This window comes from Python bivittatus, unplaced genomic scaffold (assembly GCF_059951505.1).
Source record: "Python bivittatus isolate LINGU-HERP-01145 unplaced genomic scaffold, Pbiv_v1 ctg000160_np1212, whole genome shotgun sequence".
NCBI classification, from domain to species: domain Eukaryota; kingdom Metazoa; phylum Chordata; class Lepidosauria; order Squamata; family Pythonidae; genus Python; species Python bivittatus.
The window spans coordinates 8,376,092-8,392,902 of NW_028277076.1; the positions used below are offsets into that span (position 1 = coordinate 8,376,092).

General features: G+C 48.4%; 1 protein-coding gene across 1 annotated transcript; it reads right to left on the reverse strand.

The window, feature by feature from the left end:
* Positions 1-749: 749 nt before the first annotated feature.
* On the reverse strand, positions 750-7,271 carry LOC103052450 (torsin-1B). Its single transcript, XM_088147119.1, has 5 exons — positions 7,041-7,271; positions 6,067-6,332; positions 4,201-4,376; positions 2,892-3,019; positions 750-2,672 (listed from the first exon to the last, which is right to left on the reverse strand). The coding sequence occupies exons 1-5, from the start codon at positions 7,228-7,230 to the stop codon at positions 2,431-2,433; spliced, it is 1,002 nt and encodes a 333-aa protein (XP_088003245.1). The 5' UTR covers positions 7,231-7,271; the 3' UTR covers positions 750-2,430.
* Positions 7,272-16,811: the final 9,540 nt, after the last annotated feature.

Consider the following 16,811-nt stretch of genomic DNA (forward strand, 5'->3'; position numbering starts at 1 on the left):
GAGTCGCATTTGTGAGAGCAGTGGCTGTATAAATCTATTAAATAAACCAAAAAAGTCAACAGTGGCGATTTTACGTATGACAGGTAAGCCACAGCAGTTCTCTTGCGTTGGTGTTCAACAGATGCAGTACTTTTGGGAGGAAACACGCCTTTTTCAATAAACTCAAAGCTCTTAAACTCCTACAAACCAGATTTATCATTGAGCATCTTGGCACTTAATGGTAGCTACAAGAAACGATAATTTTAAAGGGGACTTTTCTCAGCAGGGAACTAGAAAAGCTGTTAATTACAGCTTCTCACAGTGAAACGTTGTCCTTGACGCTTCTCCTGCATTTGAAGCAATCCACTGATCCAGCTTACAATTCTGGACTGCTCCAGATGGTTTAAACCAACCCACCAACCTTATTTATGGGGAGGAAAAGCAGGACACAACAGCCTTTCCCAACTCACAACCTCTGGATGGGTTGGACTACAGCTTCCATAATCCCAAGCCAGCTTGTTGTATCCTGTGGTCCAGTCAATCTGTTGGGCTGAGCTGAAAAGCAAAGTTTCAGTCACCTATTTTTAAAACAAATGTCCAAAATTCAAATTCACCATAACCCCCGTGAGGTTTCCATTCCCTGCAAAACTGCTATTCCTTGAGAATTTATTTAAAGCGTCAAATCCTCTTAACTCCCTACCCCCAAATCTTCCACGCCAAATAGTCATCTTCAGTACCTTATGCTCCTAGATGCTGAATACATTAACAGCTCTTATTTTTTAATTTATTTCTAGCTTTGAACAGCATAGAAACTTGCACGAGGAACCTCAAGATTTCCAGCGCGGTTCCCAGCGAGGACCAGTAAGCTGGTTACGGATGCAATCGTTTTTCAACTTTTCCCCAAAACTTCTGCAAAGGAGACAACATCTCACCAGTCCTGATTGTGGGAAAACAAAAGGCCCCCAAACAGAATCCCCCCCATGCATTGCCCCACTTCTGACAGCGACCTCAAAGCTTCGAACAAAAAACGTGATGCCTTTTCCATAGAACCACATTTGGCCAAGGAAGAAAATGTGAGTTGATGTTCTTACCCTGAACTCAGAGTATTTTTTGCCCTGGGCAATTCACCTCCCTCCTGCCCCCCCTCCCGGTCAAAAAATTTCCAATTTGGTAGGATTTTGACTCCTTCCCTTAACCCATCCTGAAACATTTGTGGTTTTGGAATAGTTACACACTTGGCCGAAGAGCAGGACACATTTCCGAGGACCCAGGTCCTTATTCCTTGATTACACACAATTAAGTCTTACAAATATATAACATCCTTCTCCAGCTTTCTATCTGTCCGACCAGTTAAGACTACAACTCCAGGAGCAGAGAATTTTGGAAAATGTAGTTCCAACACAGGTCGGGGAAGGCTGTAATAGACAAGCAACTGGAAAAAGAAAATTCAGCCCAAATCTTCTCCCATCGCCTATTTATTATAGTTCTCCTTCTTTTCCCTAGTTGCATTCAGTTATATCGTCCCTCTAGTGTTCTGCATATAAAACATGTATTAAAAAAATACATTTCTTTAAAGCTACTTCTATAAAAAGTGTTAAGATGGCTAAGCAGATTGCACACCCAGTGTTTGCCGATTTAGTTCGATTTAGGCAGTGGATTTATAACCGAGGCCGCAGAAAGTCACATCACTGACCCGGTGAAGATACAACTGTCAGATAAAATTCTGGATTTCTTCCAGGCCACCCACAGGAAAATCATCACGTGTATAAACCTCAAGAGGACTGGGAACTTGGTCCAGAGGAAAGAATGATGGTTAGGTAAAGGAGAGGCTTATAATTTATTTTCCCTAGTCGATGGGGTCCTTGAGCACAGCTGCACCCCTCCTCCAACATCTCAAGAGGCTTATGAACTAGCTACAATTGGCCTGCAAGATACCCTGAATTTAGGAGACCTCTCCAACATGACACTCATTGATACTGACCTAAGAAGGCACTCTGGTTTTGACCTTTCTCTGACCTGAAATTCTCAAAGAGGTTTTTTGGGGGGGTGGGATAGGAACCTGACAACATTTACTGGTTTTAATTCACATTTTCTCAGCTCAGGCATCTGTTTAGCTCAGTCTGGCTGTTCGGGGTAATAAAACTGAGTGGATTTCTTTCAGTTTCCCCCCAGCGGATTGAGACTTCCCACTAGCAAGTGTTAAAAAGTCCAGCACCATGGAAGATGCTCAGAGCTATATTTTGGGGGTGTCCACACCTGGGAAGGAGGGGACGGGGCCCCTAAAGCCCCCGGTGGCTGTGAAAAAACTCTCCAACCATTAAAAAAAAGTGCATATCCAGAGACTGCCTTTTTTGCTTCAAAAAAAGAAAAAGTGCATCAACGGGAAAGGTTGCAAAGACTTTCTTCCCACCCTTCGGTCCTCTTAAAGACAGAAATATGGCCCCGCGGCCCTTAACAGAAGTCTAGCTTGGTCTGCACAGTTTTACACCCTTTGTCTGAGTAAATCCTCTCGTCTTTGGGGAAAAACGTCATCTCGTCGGCCACCTTCTGGACGATCTCGTCGTCGACGGGACTGCCGCGGGATTTCATCTCTGCCCAGATGCACATCTTCACGTGCTTGTACTCCAGGGGAAGGAAAGGCACGAAGTAATCGATGAGATTGCGGTCAATCAGGCTGCTGTGCCACAGGCCGCCTATGGGGAGCAGAAACGAGAAAAGTGGAAGCGCTGGGAGTTGATGTCCAGGCATCTTAAAGTTGACAAGGTTGAGAAACACTCGTCTAGAAGTACCCCGTATTTTTGGCATTGAAAGAACCTGCTTTTTGTAGAGGAATTGGGAGGGGAAAACAGGGTCACCCGAGATCGTTCCTGAGCGCAGGACTCAGAACAACGGACTTGGGGATCGCTACTCACTGTTCCTGTTGTTGAAAACCCCCAGGGACAAGACCTCCTCCAAATCTTTCAGCCGGATCTCTTCCCTCTCTCGGCCCTTCCTCCAAAAGTCGAGCGCAACTTTTGTGATTAAGTCGCCTCCTGCATTACTGTTGGAAAGCAGACGTTGACCAGAATCAGCCTTACGAACGTACGTACGTTCCATCCTACCCATCGATCGCTTAAGGCACAGGTCGGCAACCTGCGGCCTCTGTGCCAGAGCAGCCCATTCCAGTTTACCACCTGCAGCCCTGACCCTGAATTTCAGTATAGGTTTGTCAAAAGTCTGCAGCATGAGTTCTTGAAGTTTAAGAGTTAAAAAAAAAAACCACCTCCCAACCCTCTGGGGGAAAAAATCCCACAGGTGATGCATTCCCACCCCTGTTGAACCCCTGCCTGTGCAACATAGAGCGTGGTCCCTGGCTATCAAAATGGTAGAGATCCTTGCTTAAGCCTTAAATCTCTTTCTTCTCACCACTGATCACAGCCCCAAACCAGATCTGTGTAATAATAACTATTATTATTTGTATTAATAATCTGCTAAACAATGAGAGTTTTGTAGGGAGACGGCCAGCTCATTAAAACCACACTAGTAAACCGTTGTAGCCCTGCGAGGTAGTCCAGGCAAGAAACACAACCAGGAGTCCTAGCTCTATCTTTATTGTCAGGTTACATCAACAGATTCTTGCAAGACTGGAAGTACTTCTCCCCTCCTTTCCTTTTACTCTCTGGAAAACTAGGGAGGGTCCCTTCTGAAATGCTTCCCATGCCCCTTTTCCTTCTGGGGGCTGAGACACCTTTTCCACGCCCCTTGTCTGGTCTGTGGCTCTTCCTTCTGTCTCCCAAGGTCATTCCCACAGACCATTAGAGATCCCTTCTCCTTCCCCCTCTTTTTACTCTCTGGAAAACTAGGGAGGGTCCCTTCAGGAATGCTTCCCTCGCCCCTTTTCCTTCTGGGGGCTGAGACACCTTTTCCATACCCATCGTCCGGGCTGTGGCTCTCCCTTCCGTCTCCTAAGGTCATTCCCACAGACCATCTCCAAGCCCTTCTCCCTCCCTCTCCTTTTACTCTCTGGAAAACTAGGGAGGGTCCCTTCTGAGGCACTTCCCACGCCCCTTTTCCTTCTGGGGGCTGAGATACCTTTTCCACACCAGTTGTTCAGTCTGTGGCTCTTCCTTCTGTCTCCCAAGGTCATTCCCAGAGACCATTACAGCACCTTGACAGTTTCATCTTATGCTGGAAGGAAGGCAAACCCTGGTTAACTTATTCAAATTTCAAGACTGCCAGCACCTGAGGAAAATGAAGATGACTTTCCGATACGACACACCGTCGATCTGCTCGTAGTAATCAAGGAAGGGTTTGATGGCGTCAATCAGCCCCGGGTGCAACTTATCCATTTCATCGAAGATGAAGATGGACTTCGCACACGCGCTCACGTTCCCCCGGATCCATTTCTGCAACTGGTCCTGGGAACAAGAAGGGCAGAAGTGAAAGCAGTGCAAAGATTCAGCTCCCCGATTTGATCTGAAGGTGATCGGATCAAATCTCCAGATTCGATTTCCCAACTTTATCGACTCTCTGGAAGAATTCAGAGAGTGGATAAAGAAGAACAAGGCTGCAATCATACCATATATCATGGCTTACAAACTGCAACCAAATAAACCACATTAAGGTGTAGGAAAATGTGTGAAGCCCATCACTAGTTTTCATATGATACTGTAGCGAAGTCAATTTAGTTAACTATTGGAAAAGACAGAAATGCTCCTATTAAGGCTGGATTGGAAAATGTTTCTACCCCCAAAGATTTCATCTGCTGCTTGGATAGTATTAAGAATTGTTTGGGCCACACATATATCCAGAAGTCCAGTATGTATTTGATGAAAGAAGCTCCTTTTTCAAAATTAGCACCGTAAGAAATGTTGGGAGAGAAAAAATATGAGTTTCCTCAACACTCTTCTCCCTTCTCGATCGCCTGCGTGACAAGGTTTTAGGTTTCTCCCTCTACTTGATCAGGACACAATTTCTGAAGAGTGTTTCTCAACCTTGGCAACTTTAAGAAGCGTGGACTTCAGCTTCCAGAATTCACCCATCAGCGTGCTAGGGAATTCTGGGGGTTCTGCACCCAGCATGCTAGGGAATTCTGGGAGTCGAAGTCCACACACCTTAAAGTTGCTGAGATTGAGAAACAGACCTAGTCAGTTTCAACCACTGCTGTGCTGCTAAGAAAAAGTGGAATTAGCACAGCTAGGAAGATTTATGTCCCAGGCATGACCCCACATATCCATTTTCCCCAGCAGCAAACTCCGTTTTACGCCAGGGGGTGCCGACTGACGTGTTAAAATGCAAAACCGAACGGCTCCAGAGGTGCACGTTCGACCAAGGTTAGCAAACAGGCCACTGGTTGGATCTTTAACGCATGCAGGCTTGAAGAAGCAGCTGTAAACTACGTTTTATCTCATGCTTCGTAACGGACAATACAGCTATCTAAAGCAGAAGGGGGGAGGCTCTGCCATAAAGACGCTGATATGCCTGATGATGCAAGATCCAGAGGCTACTTTTGCAAAGCCCCAAACGTGGTTGGTTTTAACTCTGGTTAGTTCTTCCAGAACATTTAAAGAATTCCCCAGCCAGCATACAGACCAGAATCCTTGGTCTCCAATGATACCCAGAACATTTAAAGTTTCACTTTCTATTCTTCCCCTTGGGGCACTCCTTCCAACTCCTTCCTCTTTCCTACAAGTCACAGGTTTTTCTATAAAAAGGGACCGGCTAAACTTGTTTTTTGGCTCACCCCTGGGAAGGGCACCAGAGGACAAAATAATCTACTGCATTTCCTGCTTGCACTACCCAGCGACACATGAGTCGTGGAGACGCCACTGAGCCATGATGGCAACGGTTGTTTTCCAGCTCCTTTCCTTCCCCCGATCTGGGGAAAAGGGGGGGGGGTCCTCCTATTGGTTCCCTTAGTAACAATTCTCTAGGATTTTAGCTGCACAGGGATGAAAGACTTAGTCTCTTAGCCTCACTTTGCCAGTCTGTAAAATGGACACAAAACCAGCCTGGAATTGACTGTGATTCTGACAAAGATTTTGCAAAAAAAAAAAAGTCCCCCCCTGCTCCCGAGGCCCCAAGCAGCGAATCCGGTTTCGCTCTCACCTTGTACAGTTGGACCTGATGCTCGTGCGGAAAATGCAGTGTGGAGACGAAAAGGTGGACGAATCTGCTGCTCAGCCCGGCTTTGTAAAGGTTCTCGGCGACGATCTTGCTCACGAAGTTTTTGCCCGTCCCGGCCCAGCCGTGCAGCGAGAGGGCCAGGGGCTTCTTCGGGTTGGGGTTGTTAACGAAGCCGGTCACGGCTTTCAGGATGACTTCTGTGGCCAAGTGCTGCCCGAAGAGCTTCTCGTCCAGGGCCAGCTGCAGGGCTGCAGGGAGGGAGGGAGGGAAGGAAGGAAGGAAGGAAGGAGAAAAAGAAGGAAGGAGGGAGGAAAGGATTGAGGGAGGGAGGGAAAGAGGAAGGAAGGAAGGAGAGACAGACAGACAGACATGGGAATGAGGAAGGAAGGAAGGAAGGAAGGAAGGAAGGAAGGAAGGAAGGAAGGAAGGAAGGAAGGAAGGAAGGAAGGAAGGAAGGAAGGAAGGAAGGAAGGAAAAGATAAGGGAGGGAGGGAGGGAGGACGGAGTGAGCATCCTTGCAAAGAAAATTGGTGATGCATTTTCCTCCCCATTTGGGGAAGTATTTTGAGAAGAGGGGATCGATCCCAGCATTGCGGTTTGTAAACTGGGGTTTAAGCCACTTAATCCACAGCTCAAGGAGATCGTGGCTTACAGGGTTGCAGGGTAAGAACCGAGTCTGCTTTCAGGCTGGGATCCCACTTCTGGGTCTCTTGATATTCTCCCTTCCCCGACTCCCTGCAAACCAGGGTTGCCGGGCCTGAGCCCCCATAATCCCCAGCAGGGCTCGGGCCGGGAGTGATGGGAGTTGCACCGGCACCACCTGAAAGCAGCTGCTGGGAAGGGAGAGGGCGGGAGACGTGCTCCGCCGAGCCCGGAGGGCGGCCGGGGAGGGTGGGGGATGTCCTCCTACGCCCTCGAGGGGATGCGCGGGGGCGCCGGCGTCCCCGCCCGGGTACCGGCGGCGTCGGGGCGCGGGTCGTCCTCGGGGCAGCACTCCAGGAAGGCGCAGTAGAAGCGCGGCGAGGAGAGGAAGCCGGTCAGCACGGAGGCCGCCCCGATGGCCAGGCTGGCGCTGATCGGCTCCAGCGCCGCCGCCCGCAGCGCGCCCAGCAGCGGCAGCAGCGGCAGCAGCGGCACCGGCGGCATGTCTGCCTGGCGCGGCGGCGCGCCCGGACTACCACTCCCGGCGCGCCCCGCGGCACTTCCGCCCGGCGCGGCGCTTCCGCCCGCCGCCGCCATCTTGGTCGAGAGCGCCCCCGCCCGCCGCCTGCGCCGCCTGGTGGCCGTCGGGCGCCCGCCTGTCGCTGAGCCGGCGAGGGGCCGGTCCTGTGCTTCCAATCCTGGCTTGTCTCTCAACCACGATGGCGGGTGAGCCGGGGCTCCAAGCTGTGCCCTAAGCCAGGATCGTTTGGTTGACCCTGTGTGAATGCAGCCATACCATCACGCCCCCCCCAGCCATCACACTGAAGCCAAACATGGCTTGTTGAATGGTGGTTTCTTGAATGACTGGATTCTACACTAGGCTTATCTTTAACTTGGGGCTTCGAAGCTGCTACAACCACAGGTGATCACACCATCCCCCCAGCCTTCAGACTGAAGCCAAACATGGCTTGTTGGATTGTGGCTTGTTGGATTGTGGCTTGTTGAATGACTGGATTCTACACTAGGCTTATCTTTAATTTAGGGCTTCCCAGCCATCCATTGGTAGGTTCGTGCCACGTGCGAAGCCAAACAAAACTCAGGGTGGCTTAGGGTGACATGGCCAGTGACTGAGGCTCCCCTGCCTACATCTCCCATCAGGCCTTGCTGCAGTTCCTACCTATCGGCCCTCCCTTTCCAGCCCCCCTCGCCAACACAACCTGTGCCCCCCCCCCGCGATCAGGTGCCAAGGGCAGGGTTCCCTCCCCCCCCCCACCAACCAGGTTGGTCTAAAGCCGTGGGTAAACTCTGCCCCTGCAAAGCAAACGCTGGGGAAGCCCTGAGTCGCCCGAGGCACGAAGGAGATTTCGGGAAGCTCCTAATGAAATACTGTCCAGGCAGGGGAAAGCGAATCGGAAATAAATGCAAGGGGGGAAACTGAGGAACCATGGTTGGATTCAGATAACACTAAAACCCGGATCAAAACCGAGCAAGGTCGTTTGTGCTTCAGCCGGATGTGGGAACACAGCTGTGGCCTGAACACGTTATGTGAACCAGACCATGCCATTAAGCCAGTGTTTCTCAACCTTGGCGACTCTAAGATGGGTGGACTTCAACTCCCAGAATTCCCCAGCCAGCATGGCTGGCTGGGGAATTCTGGGAGTTGAAGTCCACCCATCTTAGAGTCGCCAAGGTTGAGAAACACTGGCTTAATGGCATGGACTAGAACCCTTGTTTTTTTGGTTAACCTGAACTTTTTAAATTTTTAACCCGAAATTAGGAGCAAACATGTTGTGGGAACATGCTGAGCATGTTGCAGACCAGACAATTTAGCCATAATGATTTCTTTGGCCCGTGTGCATTAAGTCCAAACAGACGCCGTCTTTCAGTTTATGGCACCACGGTCTAGTGCACTGTAGACTCTGGCTCTGTTAATCCAGGTTGAAGGTTTAGTGTGTTACAGGAACCCAGCCTTGGCGTAACTTTTTTTTAAGTACTACATGTGAAGACTGTACGGCCACAACCTATGTGCCCTCCCCGTTTAGATTTCTGTTCCATGTTGGTGCGAATTTGCCCCCTCCTTGTGGAATTTACAAGCCTGAGATACAAAAGGCTTTGGGCACCACGCCCCACTCGGTCTAAATCTGAATGGCTAAACATGGCTTATAAACACCACCCTATTGGCTTGAGCTCCTAGCGCTTCCAGGCTGACCCCCCAGCCTGTCCCCACTGGGCAAACACTGAATTTTGGAGTTGAATTTATGCCCATCCAGAAATTACAATGGACCACTGGTTATGTTAGGTGAGTGGTCCGGATGGATGGATGGATGGATGGATGGATGGATGGATGGATTGACATTGAAACTGAAATTCTCAAGCCACCTTTATTGATGCTCCCCAGATTTCAGTCCCCATGTTCCTCAACCCATTAAGGCAGGGTGAGGGTAGCTGAAAGGCCATGAAGAGGCCTCCCTCTGCTCTAAACTGTCATTCTCTGGTGCCACCCTGTCTTTTCACAGTGCTTCACTGGTAACTGGCGAAACCTGAGTTTTCTGTCCTCTCATCAAACCAACGAACTTCTCCAGCCTTTCTGCCAAAGTGTTGGCGGTGGCCTTTCAGCACCTTGGACAGCTACCTTTCCGATTGCGTAATGCTCAGGCCTCAGACCCTAGTCTAGCCACAAGGGGATGAGGGTGGGATTCACGGGCATTCGGGCCTCCCAGGCAAAGAAGAGACGATCAACCCTTTTCTGGTTGCATCGACATGGGAAGGTGGCTTGTGCCAACTCTTCCTGAGATCTTCTTGTAGACCCTGAGATGGACAGGTTCACCCAATGCCTTATGCCCCCAAAGGGGCTTAGTGGGTTGTGTAAACGCAGCTATTGTGCTTTGTAAACCATGGTTTATGGCTTTGCCAGTTGTGAAGGCTCAGTTAATTGCAAGGTCTTTACGAAACAACAGTTAAACAAGCATGGCTTAGTGTTGGATGTAAATGTAGGCATAAACGAACTTTGTACAGCATGTGGAACCCTTTAAGCCTTCAGCCTATTTTCTCCACTTGCACAATATACCGAACTGCAAACAAACTGAATATGTGAGCATCACATCATGCTAAGCCAGGGGGGGAAAGCCAACCACTAACCAGGTTTAGCATATGTGGACGCAGCCACTAGGTTTTTAAGTGTGTTGGGTGAACGTAGACTTAAGAATGGTGTTCTCAGCTTTCATGCCTGCTCTCTTATACTATAGCTTATAAAAAATGGTCAACCTTGGTCAGTAGTAGTGGGTGATGGGAGTTTTAGTCCAATGTATCTGAAAGGCAGGGCTGGCTTTTAGAAATGTATGTACATGAGAAAGACAAATGTATATTCTTCTAATTTGAATGAGATCAGCCAGATGGTGGCATTCTGTGTCCCAAGGAAAGATGATCTGGCAGCTTTGTGGAAACCCGACCATGTCATCCAAGCCGAGATGCAAATCAATTACGTAGCGATGCTGGGCCATGCAAAGGTGTATTGCTGGTGTGCAAAGCTCGTTGCTCGGGTTTCGGCACGCTAAAGGAAAGGCAACACACTTGGGAGACAGGTAAGCAAGGATCTGGGTGTCTTCTTCAATTCATGGTTTTCCAGGGGCCCAAGATTGCACCTACCTAAGATTGCCTCTCGGTGGGGCCAATTTCAATTCTGGAAATTGAAGTCTACCAGCTCTGAAGGCATCCTCTTAGGAGAGACTAGTTGACATCTTTGCTCAAAATTCCACTCCACCCCACAAGAAAGGTGGCAGAAGATTGTGGCCTCAATGTGCAGTCTGCTGGTGGTCATCTTGCCCTGTTCACACAACCCACTCATCTCGGGTGTAGCAGATTTGTAGTGTAACGTGTCATGTGGAATCCAGCTGTGGTCACAGCATCTTAAACCACGATATGGTTTATCAGTTTGAGCCTAAGGTGTTAGCGTGCTTGCAGCTGGTCTTAGGTGAATATGGTTGCTAGATAGACTTGTTCCAAAGAGGAAGATGATCTATCCATCCATCCAATGATCCAGGTAGAATGGTTTCTTAAAGTGGGCTGGAGGCTGCTGGATGAGATAAGATCTATTTCAGCCTAAAAGAGGATGATAGGTCCAACAATACCTGCTTCTTCCTTCTAGCTGTCTCTCTCCTTGCTACCATCCTCCTCCTCCTCCTCCTCCTCCTCCTCCTCCTCTCACCCAAGAAGATGCTTCCTGCGTGGTTTCAATTAATGCCATCAGGTTTCAGAGGGAGATACTTGCTGCTCTATCCACTTACTTCTCCAGCTCATTCTGGCTTCCTTGCATTGTTTTGATGCAATAGATCCAACACTTCTCTGACTGGAATCCCAGATCACCAACTAGATGTGGATTCGGGCTCTGGGTCCTGGGTGAAGTAAAAGCTGAGAAGGAGACAGCCATGACCATCAGGGGTCACTGAGAGACAACCTCCCTGAATGGACACAGGATGGGTTGCAACACTTTCACCTGGAAGGCAAAACAAGGGGACTTGGACCAACTGAATAGACTCTGTTGAGGGCATAGGCAAGTCCTGAGTGTCTCTGTTAGTGTAAGCTGGTTCTCACCTTACTGGATCAAGTTTCTTGCCATGGGAGGGGCTGTGTGCTCCCCCTTGGTGGAAATCTGGGATATGACCAGCAAGCCAACATCCCCCAATTCCTTGGAGCTCTCTAGTTTCTCTGAGGCAAAATCTAGCTGTGTGTCTTCTTCCAATGGAACTTCTGGTTCTTCAGGTTCAGCTGCTGCTGGCAGCAAAGAAGACAGCCCCCTGGCGTCATCTTCTCAAGAGATTGCTTCAATCCAGCAGTGACTAAGACCTCTGGGTCCACTTAGAGGTCTGTTTCCTAGGAACAATTTCTGGACATGGGTTTGGATCGATCATTACGCTAAGAATATGTCCAGCAAAGATTCTTAAGCATGTTATTCATGATGAAACATCAGATAGAAGGGGCATCACCTCCAACTGATATTTTAGCTTTCTTGGTGCTCCTCACATCTGAGAAGGTCCTTGACTCTGACCCAATTCACATATCATACTAATGGGTGGCTTGTTGAAACCTGGTTTACCGAATGAACCATAATGGGCCACATCCATGCAACATGTTTAGCCATAAGCCACAATCATAGATCAGGGTTCACACCCTATGTCAGCCCAGACTGAACAAGGTGTACAACAGCATGGCACATCCTTTCTCAACCTGGGTGTCCTCCAAATGCCTGGACTTCAACTCCCATAATTCCTTAGACAACATAGTCTATAGGATTATTAAGATATGTTTTTCAGTCCTATGTAATGGTGTGGTGGAGGTAGGTGGAGAGGGGTTGGGTCTGTGATCCCTAGACAAAATGTCACAGATTTTCTGTCCCTATTCCTGGTGGTGAGCAATGTGATGTTCATGCAGTTTGTAATGATTTATTCCCACCACCAGGTGGCAGTGTGAGCAAGTGCTGTAAAATTCCCTGATTTTTGCTTCCATTAGTATGAGTTAATCCTAATTAATTCATTAATTAAAACGAATTAATCGACCCTAATTAATTCATTCATGTCCCCAAAGAGCACAGACCCTAGAAAATGGGTCAATTCAATAAAGAGTAAAGAGTAAAGAGCTCAGTTCCGTAAAGAGCTAAACACCTCCTGCCTTCTCATAAACCTGGTTAAGGTTAAATTTGTTAGGATGGTGAGAGGGGAGGAGGTATAGCATATTGGGTAAACCCAACCCATTTCCATTACATTGTTAGACTATATATTATTGCAAACCCCCCAAATGGACAAGATCAGTACCTGGGTTCAGAGGTTGTCTGAACACGGCTTGAACAGTCCACTAGACTTATCAGCCACACGACTAAGCGGAATATTGTATTGCAATAAGCAAAGATGTTCCTTTTTCCACCCCGGGGTCTGATTGCTACACGGGGAGGCATCAGAGCAGCCGGAATGGGAGAATTGGGCATCCTGTCTTCTTTTCACCAAGTTTCATGGCAGCGAGATCTGCAGCAGGAGAAGAAAGAGGATCTTAGACAAGCTGGTGAAGAGTTACATGATAGAGGTTGGGTTGCCTGACTTCTAACCCACAAAGGTCCACTTATGCAGTAGGATCTTCCCTACATCTCTCCCCCTTCCCCTCTATCAGCCCTATAAGCCTGTCTTTATTGAGATAGTTTCTAGCAACTGAATCTTGCAAACCTGATGGTGCATTAACTCCCTTCCTCTAATAACCCAATGAATCAGCCTGGGAACCCTTCTGAAGACTATCTTGCCTCCCAAGGCTTAAAGAATGCTTCAGCCCTCTTGCTTCTGTAATAGTTCTTGCATATTTCCCTCAAGATCTTCTCTCTTACTCTCTACACCAGTGTTTCTCAACCTTGGCCACTTGAAGAAGTGTGGACTTCACCTCCCAGAATTCTTGCTGGCTGGGGAATTCTGAGAGTTGAAGTCCACACACCTTCAAGTGGCCAAGGTTGAGAAACACTGCTCTACACCTTCCTCCCCTTAATCAAACCCTTCAATTAACTGTACTGACTGAGCCAGGACAGCAATGATTTTGGAAACTGGACCTTGTAATAAAAGTCGGATTCCAGCTGCGTGTTTGATTCCAGCTGCTTGTTTTTTCAGATCAACAAGTCTGGATTTATTAAATCTGAGCTGCAGTGCCAGAAATGGCCACTAGAGGGCAGCAAGAGCAGAAAACCATAGCTCTTTGGCGCCACCTGGTGGTCCCCTGGAAGTTTGCAGCCGGATCTGTGACTTCTGAGGTCATGCTAAATCCTGCAATGGCTTCACTTACTGAAGTAGTGAATTTTGTTAACTTTGCCTTTGCGAGTTAGGCAAACTTAAGGTGCACCCTTAGTGGGCAACTTAACACAACTTGCTGTGCTAGTTGTGTTCACAGGAGACTGTCTGAGGTCATCCAATATGCTAAGCCAGAACAGACCATGATGGCTTAATATGGCTTAATATGAAGACCTGGTTCACTCAGTAAGCTAAGACAGAACTTGGGTTCACACAACACAGATCTGGGTAGTTTGAGTTCAGAGGCCATCACATTAAGCCAGAATATGACATGACACAGCGGGTTCAGAGGAGGGCAACAAGGATAATGCAGGGATTTGAGGCCTTGTCCTACAAGACTGGATTGAAGGAGATTTTCCATCTGGAGGAAAGAAGCCTTTGGAGAGACACGACAGCTACGTTCAGGAACTTAAGGGAAGATGGTCAAGAGCTATTCTTCAGAGCCGCAGAAATCAGGACCAAAAATAACAATTGATAAGTTGCAGCTGCCTAGACTTGGTGTAAATATAAGGAGAAAGTTTCTGACAATGAGATCTGTCCAACAGTGGAACAATCTAGCTATACAGATGGTGGGTTTCCATCTCTGGAAGTTTTGCAGAAGAGGCTGAACGCTCACCTCTCTCTGTGGTTTTCCTGCAGATCGCAAAGGGTTGAAGTGGATGATCCTTGGGGCTTCTTCCAACTCTGCAATTCTACAATTGGTCTAGGTGCTGCGTATTAGATGAACCCCACAGTTGCCTTCATTAACCAGGATGTAGGGTGTTGTGTGACCGTGGCCAGAAAGTGATTTTCCTGCTCAACCCTTGTGGCTTGCCACTTACAGCTTGTGGTTGTCCATTGTGGCTTTGTCTCCAACATCCCTGTCCAGATTCATTGGAAGGGTTCCATCTTAAATGGGAACATCTTCACAGATTCTCTTTAATAAGTTTCCTTTAACACCTGGATGGGTTTCTTACAAGCCAGGTAAACCCTTCAGCAAGGCTTCTCCAACCTGGATATCCTTCTGATGTGTGGACTTCGGCTTCCACAATTACGCAGGTATTTGATCCCGGTGAGAATTCTGGAAATTAAAGTCCACACATCGGGAGGGTGCCCAGATGTTCCCCCAAAGCCACAGAGCAGATGTACAAGTCACAATGTCTTCTGAGAAGCAGTTAGGTTGGCTTGGACAATTCTGGGCTGGGGGCAGCTTAGAAGGACCATTGATCCTCCCTGGACAGAAGCAGTGCATCTTTGGGTAGCGGCTGCTGAGAGGCAGTTGAGATTCCTGCAAGCATTAGTTGCTAACCACTTCTGGGGGTGGCAGAAGGCTGGTCTGATTCCCAATCAACCCTGATTCCCAATCAAGATCTAGCTGTGGGTCAGGATCTTGGAGCTGCTGTTCCTTACAGACAGGGGCCAGGAGCTCCTGCTTGCAAGCTCACAGATGGGACTGGGAATCCTCTTCTGGGACGGCCCCCTTGTCAGCACTGGCCACAGGGCATTGCCAGGGATCCCTGGCAGGTTCAGCTGGTGCCCCCCTGCCTTTCTTAGGGTGGCTCTTCCCAGAGGGGGTGGCTTTTCTGCAATCGGTGGCTGTGGATTCTTCTCAGATCATAGATACCGGAAGGAGGCAAGGGAAGGGCACTGATCTGCAGAGATGTGTCTGTGTGTATGTGAGAATGAGTGTTGGTTGGGAAAGCAAGGACATGCCCTCCCAAGAGGCAAAGTCCCCCAGCTTGGCCCCCCATGCTTGGGGGTTGGTAAACAGCAAAGACGCTGACACCAGTCTTGCTGTCTTCTTCTCTCCCCTGCAGAGCAGCAGCTGTTTGCAATATCTGGAGTAGAACCAGAGCAGCTGGGGGAGGAGGGGAGAAGCAAGCTGCAGAAGTCTTGTGTCCATGGGTCCAGCCTCGAGGACCCATTGCTCTAGCCTCCCTTTCCATCAGGCCTCCCTCCAGCTGCAGAGTAGTGTTGGAGACACAACTAGGGTCTTGGTTCTTAAGAAGGTTTGGCATAAGCTGATCCAGTAGGGTAACATTGGAAAAGGGGCCAGCTGTGTGCTGTGAACCATGTAGTCTCCATGAACTTTCCAACTGCCAGTGGACCGAAGGATCAACCCAAAGTATTGGAAGCAGGAACCCTGCTCAATCTTGTGGCCATCTAGATTCCATAAACGGGCTTTTTGGTGAAGGCCATGAGTTTGGTTTTCAGGTGGTTAAGGAGAGTCTCACTGCCTCATCTGCAGGTAGGAGGGTTAAGATGTGTCCCTCAACAGGTTTTAGGGTGTGAAAGTTTGTCAAGCTGTCCCACTATGGTGTTAATATTAAAGTTGTGCAGGAAGGAAGCCAGTATGCAGCCTCGTTTGACACCCTTGCAGGTTTCGATGACACTCATGAGAAGACCCCAAAGTTATGTGTCCTTTGAGTTATGGGCCTTCGTGTAGCACGCATATTAGCTAAAACAGTCCTGGAATTTCCATTGTAGATGTCTTGCACAGAGCTTGCTAAGTGTGTTGAGCACAATGATGGGTCAGGAATTTTCAGGCGTCTCCTTTTTACCCTAGATGATTGCCCAACTCTAGTTCTTGAGGACTTGGCTACAGATGTTGATGAATGTAAAGAGCAAAGCCAGAATGGAGAGCTACCAGTTCAGATTCTTTTAAATGGTTTCTGGTGAAATTAGATCCTCCTTTGGACCTTCTGTGGTTATGGTTGGGCAACCTGGCTCTTCATCTCAAATGCTGTCCCTGGGTGTCCATACTAGCATGTCCCCCGACTCTATTTCGAACTGTTTAGGCCACAGAACCTGTTAGTTGAAAAAGTAGTTCCTGGTAGCCCTGATCAAGAGGCTAGTAGTAGAAAATGGGGTGTGTTTGCTTCTTCTGGAACCCCGTCAAGTCCCACAGTCTGGCTAGAGCTTTCACTTGCTACGGAAGTGTTCTACAGAAGGGATGAGGCAGTCTTGCTGGGTGTGCTGTGGCTATCCTTGGGGTGTGCCAGAATCACATTGGGTCACTGAATTTGACTCCCTGAATGAGTCACATCCAGTTGTCTTTCATGGTTCTCTTTTCTTACAAACCAATAGTTGATTTATAGATGTAATGGTTAAAGGTGCTAGATTAGAAACCAGAAGACCTAAGTTCTAATTCTGCCTTAGGCACAAAAGTCACTTGGCTGATCTGGGCCCTTTTCCTCCCTCTTAGCCAAGTGGTGAAGCCAAGACTAGGAGCAGGGAGACCCAGGTTCTAATCCCCCTTCAGCTATTGAAACTCCTGGGGTGGTTTTGAGC

Coding starts and splice junctions, on each gene's coding strand:
- LOC103052450 (XM_088147119.1), bottom strand. CDS start 7,230: ATGCCGCCGGTGCCGCTGCTGCCGCTGCTGCCGCTGCTGGGCGCGCTG. Junction 6,333..7,040: donor CCCGCGCCCCGACGCCGCCG/GTACCCGGGCGG, acceptor CCCTCCCTGCAG/CCCTGCAGCTGGCCCTGGAC. Junction 4,377..6,066: donor ATCAGGTCCAACTGTACAAG/GTGAGAGCGAAA, acceptor TCTTGTTCCCAG/GACCAGTTGCAGAAATGGAT.